Below are 13,016 nucleotides of genomic sequence, written 5' to 3' on the forward strand. Positions count from 1 at the left end.
TTATAGGAGATATTGTAGAAGAACATCCTAGTCAGGTAAAGATTAAGACTAGATGAGGTAAGCTTTCTTCTAACTGTAAGATTCCATGGTTATCAATTTTTTATTACTTAGCATTCCAGGGAACCATCTGGCCTTGAAAGATCAAGATCAAAACTAGCAGCTATTTCCTCCAAAAAATTCACACAAAACTAGTATCAACCAAAAAAGTGTTTAGGCATGAAAGAAAAATTTAAAAACCTAACATCTTGAGAGAAAATGAAAATGTTGGAAAAGTCTAGGAGAAGGGGTAAGTAGAGAATGAAAAGGCACCTTTCAAAGCTGTGATAGTTTTGTGAGAGCTAATTAAAAACAGCATGAACAATTTAGACAATTATCTCACAGTGAAGTAAATGATACTCTAAAGCAGTGGTCCTCAAACTTTTTAAATAGGGGGCCAGTTCACTGTCCCTCAGACTGTTGGAAGGCCAGACTATAGTAAAAACAAAACTCACACTCTGTCTCCTCCCCTCAGCCCATTTGCCATAACCCGGTGGGCCGCATAAACGTCCTCAGCCGGCAGCATCTAGCTCGAAGACCATAGTTTGAGAATCCCTGCTCTAAAGCAACAGCTCAAAACTTTTTAGCCTCAGAATCCTTTTACACTATTGAAAATTAATGTTTATGGGAGCAGCTGAGTGGTGCAGTGGATAGAGGCCTTGTCCTGGAGTCAGGAGGACCTGAGTTCAAATCAGGTCTCAGATACATAGCACTTAGCATTTACTACATATGTAATACTACTGGGCAAGTCACTTCTGTCTGCCTCACAACCAAAACAAACAAACAAACAAAAAAAGAGTATCCCAAAGAGTTTTTGATTATGTCATTTACTGGACATTGAATTGTGTTCACCATATTGAACATTAAATGTAATGTTTTTAATTCATTCATTCATTCTTAAAAGAAAAAACAAGTTCTCTACATATTAACATAATGTTTTTTAGAAAATGTAACATTTTCCAAGACAAAATTTAGTAGTAAGAATAGCATTTTTTTAGATATTTTTACAAGGCTCCTTAATGTCTAGTTTAACAAGAAGATAAGTGGATTCTCATATCATCTCCTATATACAATGTATAATGATATAATTTTTTTATTTGAATTGCACCCCTCCCTATTAAAAACATTAGAAAGCATAGGAATAAAGGGAATTTTCCTTAATAAGCAGCATCTATTTAAAACCATCAGCAAGAATTATTTGTATTGGAGCGAAGCTGGATGCATTTCCAAAAACATCAAGGGAGAAATAAGGATGCCTATTAAAAATCACTATTATTCAATACTGTACCAGAAATGTTAGCTTTAGCAATAAGAAAAAAAATTAAAGGAATTAAAATAGGCAATGAGGAAATAAAAACTATTTCTCTTTGCAGATGATATGATGTACTTAGAGAATCCTAGAAAATAATCTAAAAACCTACTTGAAACAACAAAGCTTTTAGCAAAGTTGCAGGATATAAAAATAAATTCACAAAAATCAGCAGCATTTTTGTTACTGACAAAATGCATCAGCAAGAGTTAGAGAAATTCCATTTAAAATAATATAGACAAAAAAAAAAACAAACTTGCTTACCTGCCATGAGCCACAAACTTTATGAACACAATTACAAAATACTTCTCTCACACAAATAAAGTCAGATCTAAACAACTGGGAAAATATTACTTGTTCATGAGAAGAGGCTGAGCTAATATAATAAAAATGACAATCCTATCTAAACTGGTCTACTTATTCAGTGCCATACCAATCAAACTGCCAAATAATTACTTTATAGAGCTAGAAAAAAATAACAAGAAGATTCATTTGAAGAACAAAAGGGCAAGAACATCAAGGGAATTTATAAGAAAAAAATTACAGGTGCTTTTATCATGTTGGTGCTTGTTTCTAGTTACTACTTCATATGTAATCACATTCTAGCCTATAGCTCCTTAGGGTAGGACCCCCTTCCTCCCAGTGCCATGTTGTTCACCCTGACAAGGCTACCCTCAGATTACCTGAACCATGCCCTGTGCAATGTTCAAGGCTGGCAGGGGGTTGGCAGGCCCTCTTACAATGGCATTAGAATGCCTATCATATATCAATCCTGAGATAGTTTAAGATAAGCACAATGATTTGTAAGCCTTTTTTTTTTCCAAGTTTGAAGCTGACATAAGCAGATCTTTTGGGGGGCCAGATGTAAACTGTATCCCCTTCCAGAGCTCCCAGACCCTGGAAAAGCCTGCAAACCCCCAGTTAAGTGATTTCATTCAATCAGAGATCTTCCCAATCATCTCTATTGAACTGCCACAAACCACTCCCAGTAGCTCAAACTCCCAAGATAAGTAATCTCTTTTCAATTGGAGATATAGGCCAGGGGGGCATTGACTCAAATTCTCAGTTGAAGTAATCTCAATTTTGAACTGAATTGAAGCCCCAGACAGCTAATAAAAGACAACTCTGAACCCCCAACTCTTTACATTAGTCCTAATGCTTGCCAAAGAAGCTATCTTCTTAGGAAGCTGTCCTGTCTAGACTTTTGCCCATTGGTGAGATAGTAAAGGTTAACACTGAAAAGAGCCTATCTTCCATCTTCCTAGTAAGCTGGCTTCTCAGTGTCAGTAAATTCCTTTTTGCCACGAAGATTTTGGATTTTAAAATTCTTTCACATAGGACATGAGCTTCCAACCAGAGGGAGTTTCCCACTTCAATTCTCACCTCATCACAAAGACCACTAATCTCATGAAAGCTTCTTCTGGTGTAGGACTTGGCTATTTGAGAGGAAATTTCTTGGAATTAATTTGATCCATGTATGGATGAGGAACAAATCAAGATAAATCTATAATCAGAATTACAGACATTCCAGAAAAATTTAGGAAAACAAAGCAGTCTAAACAAGAAAACATTCCAGAATGGACAAAAACAAATAATAGGAAAAAGAAAGAAAAAATTTCCAAAGGACCTCCATAAAGATCCCAAAATTTACCTCTCCCCAAATACAATATACTTAAATGCCAACAGCCTGTAAGCAGTCAAAAATTAAGAAAAACAAATAATATACAAAAAAACCTCAATGAAATTCACGAAATAAGGAGGAAAAAATACATATATATGAACTATGAACACAGAATTATCTACTAGGAAAACTTAGTGTAGTATATGAAGACAAAAATGGACAATTTTAAAAATATTTAACTTTTCAAATTTACAGAGCCAATTTTCTAGCGAATACAAGCCCCACAAAAAGCAGGGTTTTAAACAATTCAGATTTTTAAAAATCAAGACAAAATAGTTGTTAAGAAAATTAAAAAACTGTTAGAGAACAATAATTTTTAAAACAAATTCTGCAAAAAAAGTATTATAAAGAACACAGGCCCAATGAATCCAAAAATTAAATTCTATCTTTAAAAAAAAGACAAATCCAAGTTAAAGAATCCAAATTACTACTAGCACAGAATAAGCAAATTTGACTGGCAGCTTTTTTTTTTTTTTTTAAATTCAGGAGTTGGAAGGGACCTCAGAGGCCATCTAATATATATTTTAAAATATACAATAGGAAATAACTACTATAAACATATCCAATAAGTAGTTCCTCCAGACTTTTTCTCTAAATTTTAAATGGAAAAAGAATACTAACTCTCAAGACATTTCATTATATTATGAACAGCTCTAATCTTGGAAGCCGAGATCCTTTGCAATTTCTACCTACTCTTTCCTGGTAATGTGAACTCTAGAGTTCATCCTGTTCCCATTGTCAACACTTTACACACAAAAGGAGGCCAAATTCCCAGGACTATCTTGTTAAGAATATCTAAGACATACTCAACCATCTTATCAAGTTTGTTCTAGACTATTAGTTTATTGCTAAAAATTATTTTTGATTTTTGCCTCATGAGCCTTTTCATGTCAATAAAGGGCTCTTGTGACCATAACATCTGATGAGAATTCTTCACATTCCAAACTGCTCTCCCACAACACAACCTGCTATTTCTTCACTGGCATTGCCTTCTTAGACTAAAGAAGATAAATCTAATTGCTACTTTATATAACAATCCTTTAATATTTGAAGACAATCATTACCTCCCCCCAGAATCTTATTTTTTCCAGATATACTCAATTATTTCAGTTAAGTTTCATGTCAAAGTCCTTCACTATCCTGATTCTCTTCCTCTAGACCACATAGAGTATATAAATGTCCTCCTTTTTCTGTTTTTTCATTTTGTTATCTTTTCCAATCTAATAAGTATAAAATTTTGCTATAACTTATGTTCTATTTATCAGAGAATCCTTTCATATGGTTGCTAACTCAGGTCAGTCACCAAACCTCTCTTCACAAATTGCGGTCATGATGAGGGCTCTAATGTGTAATCCCTAGGCTTGCCCACTCTCCCCAACTGTAAGGAATCCCAATGAGGAATCCCAAGGGGTCTTGGGCATGCTTTTGCCTAAATTTGTTTGCTGAGAACACTAGAACATGCTCACAGTATCAGAAGCTCAGTAAGCACATAGGAAAGGTCAGCCACTCTTTAGGTGCCTTAGCATTCTTTATTACAGGCCTATTTATCCCCCAGAAACCTGACCAGTCCTTAGCATGGTGCCTTTTTTTGTTCTCAATCTATATATAAAAAACCCCTTAGTGGAAAGTGAAAATTCAGCTAGGAAGTACTAGGAAGCTCACCTGGAAATGGCTCTCTCTTGAGACTCTGAAAAGCTGTGACCATGAGTCCTTCCAAAGAATTCAAACGGTGGTGGTGGTGATCATGTATATTGTATGTTGTTTGTTATTCTGTCTTTATGGTGGCCATTGTGCTTGTTAATTGGGTATTACTTTTGTGCTATGAGTTTCCTCTTCCCTTATGTCTTATTTAAAATCAAGGTTCTGAGCAATAATAAACTTGTGTCCACCCCCTTTAAGACTGTGTCTGTTAAGTGAGAATTCCGAACCTAGATTAATCTTATATCAGCAATGGTAAAAATATTTGTGAAAGAGTGTGCCCCATGTTTATCGGGAGAATGGTCTATAGCAAATATTTTTACTATGTTATTTCAGTTAAAGCTTTTGCTTTTTAATTAGTTTTTCTGGTAAACTACAGAAAAAATTAAACCACTCGATGGGGGCTCATAAGGTATTATTTTTAACATACATGGACACAAAGACCATGCAAAGTAATTATTTATGCCAGACAATATTCAGGGATGTGATCTAGCTATACACATTTGATAGATATTTATAGTCTTTTGTTCTTTTTTTTTTTTTAAATAGTTCCTCACTGCAATCTATCCATATTTAACCAAGAAGCTTTCGTTGCCCTCTGAGGAATGATGTTCAATTTTAATCTTCAGAAACTGCAAAATTTCATTACTCAACATCACATTACAATATAAATTGAAGCCACAAAAATCAACTGAATGCTTATATGACACTTAAAATTGTATCAAAGTGGAATTAGGAGGTTTTTGTATATTTGGGGACTTTAAAATTATAGATATAAATATGGATAACATATTAATATGGATAAATCTATGCAAAGGTTAATAGGTTGAGAAAAGCATATATACTAATAACTTCATATAAAAAAGAAAATAAAGCCACAGAGAATTTCAACTGCACTCCTAAGAGGAGAAAGCAAATGCACTTTGTCTCTTACAATGTATTTGGTGTTATTTTTACTGTTCAATACAACATATTATAAATTTATGATGATTCTTATTCTTCATTTGGCATATTTATTTGATCATTTTTAGACAGTTAAGTTTATAATTAGGTTATATTTAAAGCAATGGAAAAGTTAGGTCATATGTTCTAACAGTTTGAGCATGGAAGGTACAATAGAGGACTTGAAGGGAAAAAAAACTCCTTGAACATTTAGGAAATAAAACAGGTAATCCATAAGAACAAAAAAATAACTAGCAACAGATTAAGATGGTATTCCAGAATATTACTAAGGATAAAATCAGCTCAATTTTGTGGCTTTATCCATCAATGCTGAGTGGAAAAACCTGACAGAGACTGTTAGTCTGTCAAATGTTTTAGCCCTAATGAGAATTATTTGGTTGGTTAAATCATTTAACTTGCAGAGCATGAAATTCAACAAGAATTTTATTAAGGTAGGCCAAAGTATATGAAGTCAAGGCTAATTGTGAAGGCAGGAGAAATAAATGTGTAAGAAAATAAACTATCAAAGGAATCCGTGGTCACTGACGAAAACAAAGTTCCAATTCAGTGTGAAAAAATAGAAAAAATAGAAGGTAAAGATGATTAATTTAAAAATATAAAAGACTTTTAAAAGTGGAATCCAATCCTCTTTGATCTTATAAACTGAAGAATAAATAATTTGAACAAGATCACTCAGGGTAGTTATGCAACAAAACAAAAATCTGAACTGAAATTCTCTGACTTCAAACCAAATTTTCTTTCTACTCCATTATTGTGTTTCTTCATTTGTCTGGACACATATTAGCAGCAGCTTATTTGTCTGAGCATAAATCCTCATTAGACCAGACTGTTAAATTTTTTCAAGGCTAAATAGGCATTGCTTCATCTCTCTTGTACCTTCAGAACCTCATATAGAGTTCTGTCAACTTTTTTCTTTTACAGATCTGTGATATCATCAATGCTTCTGCTACTAATGCAGGTCTGTGACTTCACTGCAATTTAAGAGTCTTGAGTGCCTGGGATACTGACAACTTAAATGATTAGCCTGCATCACATAGCCAGGACATATATCAGAGGTGGGACTAAGTATTGCACACCAAATGATTTTAATCTGGTATCCATAAACTTTTTTTTAATGTTTTGATAAATCTATTTTAATTGGCTTCCTGTTAAATTTTTTGTGTATATATGAACTTATATGTTTAACATGTATTTTAATTTATGAATTTAAAAATTTATCATTCTGAGAAGTCCAGAGATTTCATCAATTTGCTATAATGTCCGTTACAAAAAAAGACTAAGAACTTTTATATTACATCAAAACTGCCTTTTACTCTCACTCATAGTTTCATATACTTCTGCCAAATCTGCATGTTTCAAATGCATTAGAAAGGATTTCAGTTCTGCATAAATCCAAACTCCCATAGTACATCAAATCCCAAAGAAATAAATTGTTTGTAATGTTAATAAGTATTCCTTTACCTCTTTTATAAATTCAGTTTTTCATATATCTCATTTTCTTAGAATGGGGTATACTTAAATAAGCTTCAAGTTTTAAATTTGTTCCCAAATTTCACAAAAATTAAAGCAACTCTTCTAAGACTTAAGACACAAATACATATACACATAGGTGTACATATATACAAATACATGCACAATATACACATGCATAAATTTAGATAATACATACATGCATGTCTGTGTAAATACACCTATCTTGTATATAAAAAGCTTGAGTGTAAAAGTCAATTTTTCTTCAAAAAAAAAAAAAAAGTCAATGCCTCAATGATTCCTTTACTTCAAAGAAAAATACATTGATTTATGTTTTTCAATTTTATCATGGCTCAATAAACCCATGTTATATCCACTGATTTACCTGGTAGCAAGAGCCAGAAGGAGCTAAATTTATCAAGGATTCCAGGATCAAAGAGAGAGAGAAGAAAAGTTATGTGCTGAGTCACACAGTGCCAGCATTTTCATCTTGATCAGAAAAAAAAAAAAAAATCTAGCTTATCAAATAGAAAGGCTAAAAAAAAAATTGCAATTAGAAGTCCTTCTAAATTCTATATATTCTTTATCTAAAAACTAAAACTAGCACTTTAAACAATAGATCTGACCAAAGCCCTCAAGCCCCTATATCCATGTATAAATGTATCTTAGAAATAAGAGGAAAATAACAAATTTTAAAGTTTTGAAAAGTAGCATGTAGTCAAAATGCTTTATATGAAATTCAGTTATTTCATTTACATTCCACCTGTACTTGCATTGTATAGTAATTTGCAATTTTACAAAATGCTTTTGTGTATATTAATTTAATCCTTTACAATAAAATAAAAGCAAATTTTTTCAAACTTACTTCATCAATGAAGACGTGAGTAAATTCTGCCAAACTTTTGGCACCAACTATTTTCTGAAGCAGCACACCAGTGGTCATGTAAATTAACTTTGTGTCTTTGGTAGCTATTTTTTCTAGTCCAACCTAAGAGAGGAGAAGAAAGAAAGAAACAGGAAGTTGACATATTTAAATAGTTCACATGCCAATTACTAAAAACTATTACCATTTCCACTTTTGAGTAACTGTTTTATGTCTTTTATCATCCAGTATAAAATTCAGTGGCAGATTACAATAAAATTACATTTCTCAATTCCTCTCTTTGAAGCCTGGTTTACCTAATAATAAAGTACTATCCTTCCTACATACATATATGTCTTGTTCTGTTGGGGAAATTTTTGTTTTGTTTTGTTTTGCTTTATTTAAAGTCTGGCAACACATTCAATCACCCATTTATCTGGAGAAAAATAAAAAACATTGGTTAAAATTTAAATTTTTTAAAAATCTGCTACACAAACATCTGGTAGAATTTGAAGGTTTGCAAAATTTGTGTTATACAATTTATATAATATAGGCTAAGGAATTAAAGCAGAAATAAAAATTTGCTTGCTTTCTATAAGCTTACCTGATATCCTACTAAACCACCCAAGGTCCAAGATCTCTCTTTACTAATCCATCTTGCAATGCTACTGGCTCCTATTTTCCGTGGCTGAGTAACCACAATGTTGCAGTATGTAGAACGGCGAATATAATAATCTAAGACATACTGAGGAAGCTGGGTGCTTTTTCCACTACCAGTTGCACCATGAATAATTACAACTGAATTGCTTTCTATCAAGGAAATAACCTGAAATTAGAAAGGCAAAAAAATCAGTGTTCTTTTCAATGAACAAAAATTGAACAGAAATAGAAACTATTATGCATAAAATAATAATGTATACCTATAATAACGTAAGACAAAGTTAGAAAAGAACCTTAAAGATGATCTAAGTCAAGGTGCTCTTAAACTTTTGCCATAAACCCCTTTGAGGATCTAGTAAAACCTAACCCCGTCTACAAATAATATTTTTAAATATATAAAATAAAATGTATGGGACTGCAAGGGAAACTAATTACATTTCAACACAATTATGCAAATATTGAAAATCAATGCAAGCCCAAATCAAATAAAAATTGAGTTTTAATTATTCAGTTTTCTATTATTTATACTATAATCTCTCTCCACTGGTAAATCAACATTGTTAAAATTTTAAATGTTTAATGGAACGATTCTTTAGAACCAAAAATAATAATTAATAGTTTGATTGCCACTTTTAATAAAATTATCTAATACAGGCAAATATCTTTGAGTTATCATATAATTGTTTTCTAAAATTATACCAGAGAGATATTTTATCCAAGAATCTCCACTTTTTATAGATTTTTAGCCATTCAAAGGATTTTGAAAAAAATGCATTGGAGGTGAAAAGCCTCTGATAGAGGGAAACGGAAATAATAGAGCGAAAATTTATAAAAATTCAATGAATAAAATAAATTTATATATAGCTTAAGTCCAGAGATTGTATCTTTTAAGTATCTGCATCCCGTCACACACTATGCCTTTAAAGATGGTAGTGGATGCTTAGTAAATAATATATGGTGAATTACCTTTATTTAGAAAAAAGACAAAATTGAGAAGTAGCATAGTATTGGCTCAATCCAATTGGATTTAGGAGTTAAAAAGGGCTGGATTAGAATTCTGCCTCAGATATTTATTTACTAGCTATATATGCTTAGGCCAGTCAGTTAACCTCTTTGGGCCACTAGTTACCTGTAAAATGAGAGGGATGAACTCTATGATCTCTAAGGTCTTTCCCCGCTCTACATATACATATATTTGTGATTGTTTCTTCATTTACAGAGTCACATTTATGTTAAAATAAACTGTTTACCTCTTCCTTACACCGATTTATAGGCAAATCGGGATATTTGTAATTTGTTTCTGGGATAGATGGCACACTGTTTGATTTACATAAAGGCTTCTTTGGACCTGGGAGTAGGGAGGAAAAAAAAAAAAAGCAATGAAAATGTTTTAAATGATTACATTATAAATGTTTGCATTATATATGAATACACTTCTCCCTTCCCATCCAAATTAACACCTTTTCAGGATAGAAGACAACTTTAAAAAATCATTTACTATCTTATTTACAATTTAAACAAAATGGATTAAAAGTTAAACACATTACTTTAGTGGAACCTTTAATCCTAGATATTAGCACTACAGTCTATATTTAGTAACTCAGTGTAAAACAAATTATAAATTGGCACAAATAAAAAATCTATTACATTATATAGACAGATATATATGTGTACATATATATGTATATTCTTTATATAAATTTAAATTGAAAGATAATTCAAATGTTAACTATTCTTTTCCTATTTCAAGAATCAGTCAAAAAGCATTAATTGCTTGCTGAGTGCCAGATATTATGCTAAGCTTAGAAATATAAAGCGTCCATCCCCTGCTTTCAAGAAATTCAGCATCTACTGAAGATAAAAACATGCTAACAGCTATATACTACCACAACATAGATGACAAACAGATAATCACATGGGGACAACACTATCATTAAGGAGGATTTAGGAAAGGAACTTATAAAAGATGTGATTTTAATTGGTTCCACTGTTAAATCATATGGCCTGGATTCTAGTTCCATCATCTTGGTCATTCTTCCAGATGGCCCCTAGTTTACATAGATCCATTTTAAAATACGATCCCCTAGACAAACATTGTATGATCAAGGCAGACTGACAGTATCATTTCATTTCTTGACACAGTGGATAGAACACAAGGCTTGAGTCAGGAAGTCTCTTTCTGAATTCAAATCTGGCCTCAGCCGCTTCCTAGATGGGTGATCCTGGGCAAGTTACTTAACCCTATTTGCTTCTATTTCCTCATCTATAAACTGAAAAAAGAAATGGCAAACCATTTCAATATCCTTCCCAAGAAAACCCTAAATGGGATCACAAAGAGTCAGACATAACTGAAATAACAATTACTACTGCTACTATGACTACAACTACAAGTAAGGGAAGTCAGAATCCAGGAAGTAGCAATGAAAGAGAGCATTTAGCAGATGGTACACAGCCAGTGATTATGTCCAGAATCAAGGAGGCCACTTCACTAGATCACAGAGAAAACAGAAGAGAATAAGGGCTTTAAAAACCAGAGAGAGGATTTTTATATATTTGATCATTAAGGTAATAGGGTACCACTAGAGCTTATTTAATAGGGAAGGTGACATAGTCAAATCTATGTATTAGGAAAATCATTTGATTGGGTTTTTTTTTTCTTTAAAAAGTTGTTTTTTACATTCTTTTCTTTTTTAAAAAAGGTTTGAGTTTCAAATTCTCTCCCTTCCCTCCAACCCCTCCCCCCACTCCTTAGAAAATAAAGCAACGTGCCAATTACACATAAAAAGTCATAAAACATTATTTCCATATCAGCTACTTTGAAGGTGGGAAAGGAAAGAAGGGAGAGAAGAAGAAAGGGAACAAGAAAGGAAGGAAAGGAGAAGAGAAAGAGAAAGGAGGGAAGGGGGAGAAAAAAATATGTTTCAAAATGTACCCAGAGCTCATCAGTTTTCTCTGGAGAGAATGGAATTTTTCATTATGGAACCTTTAGGATTGTCTTAGAACACTGTACTGATTGGCAGGTAAGTCTTTCATGAATTATATAATGTTGCTATTACTGTGTACTGTATTTTCCTACTTTGTTCTGCATCAATTCACTTTTTCTGAAACCATGCCCCTCATAATTTCTTATAGCACAATAGTGTTCCATTACATTCATATATCACAATTCGTTTGGCCATTTCCAAGATAATGGGCATCTCTTTATTCTAATTCATTGCTATCTCAAAAAGAGCTGTTATAAATATTTTTATAAATATAGGTCTTTTCCATTTTCTTTGGTCTCTTTAGGATATAAAGCTAGTAGTGGTATTGCTGGATCGAAGAGTATGCCCAATTTGATAATTTTGAAGGCACAGTTCCCAAATTTATGGGTGGATTAGTTCTCATGTGTACTAATAATGCTTTAATATCCCTACTTTAATGCATGGAAAATCTCTTTGAAAACTAGATGGAGAATGTACTACAGCAGGGAGAAAGGTGTGGCAGGGAGACTATGCACAGGCTACTGCAATAGTATAGGTATGGGGTAATGAGAGGCTATACCAGGGTAATGGCAAAAGGATAGTGGCAAGAGATGCTGCAACAGGATTTAATAAATGACTGATGGGAGGAGGGAGGTGAAGAAAAATGTAGATTATAGGATGACATCTAGGTTGTTAGAACAGATGCTTGGGAATTGTGGCAACTTTGACAATTATATATTTTCATAGATCAGAACTATAGATTATATTTATTCAGCAGAAAATTATGGAATAATATACTCTACATTTTACAAAGAATATAGGTAACTTTTTTTTTCAAACAAAAAGATTTCTTATGAATTGACAAATCACAATCTAACATCCAAAAAGTTAAATCTGTTTTTCTTTACATATTTTTAAAAACCAGGAAATTGAAAAAAGATCTAATTGAAAAATTAATTCTGGTCTTTTTGTCTTTCTCCCGGACTCAGCTTGTAACTCTCACCTTACCTACCAAGATGCTTGTCAAGCCACTTTTCTCCTTTCCTATTTCTCATTTTCTTTCATTCAGTCTCCATTTCTGTCTTTTCTCCTTATAATTTTTCTATTTTCTCTTGTCCCCAATCCATCCCTCCTTTAAGTGGTCATATTGAACTAAGTTTTAGGAATTATTTTCCTTATTTACTGAATAAAGTCTGAATTTTATGTATTTAATTAATTTTTATTAATCACAAAATATGCATTGCCCAGGCATTTTGCTCAACTATTGGAATATACACAAAATTTAGATAAAACAAGATCCTTATGGTCCTCGTGGATAGGACTGAGCTAAATTATCTTTTATAAAACATTTACTAAGCTTAAATTCAGTTTCTA

At 32.6% G+C, this 13,016-nt stretch overlaps 1 protein-coding gene across 1 annotated transcript in view; it reads right to left on the reverse strand.

The window, feature by feature from the left end:
- Positions 1-13,016, reverse strand: part of TDRD9 (tudor domain containing 9) — a 175,209-nt gene that overhangs the window by 109,906 nt on the left and 52,287 nt on the right. The window contains exons 3-5 of the mRNA XM_074291060.1: positions 9,930-10,027; positions 8,624-8,845; positions 8,023-8,145 (exon numbers count right to left, since the gene is read on the reverse strand). Of these exons, the coding sequence (XP_074147161.1) occupies positions 8,023-8,145; positions 8,624-8,845; positions 9,930-10,027 (443 nt within the window). The remainder of the gene's footprint in view (positions 1-8,022; positions 8,146-8,623; positions 8,846-9,929; positions 10,028-13,016) is intronic.

The sequence above is a fragment of the Sminthopsis crassicaudata genome, chromosome 2 (genome assembly GCF_048593235.1).
Source record: "Sminthopsis crassicaudata isolate SCR6 chromosome 2, ASM4859323v1, whole genome shotgun sequence".
Taxonomy (NCBI): Eukaryota; Metazoa; Chordata; class Mammalia; order Dasyuromorphia; family Dasyuridae; genus Sminthopsis; species Sminthopsis crassicaudata.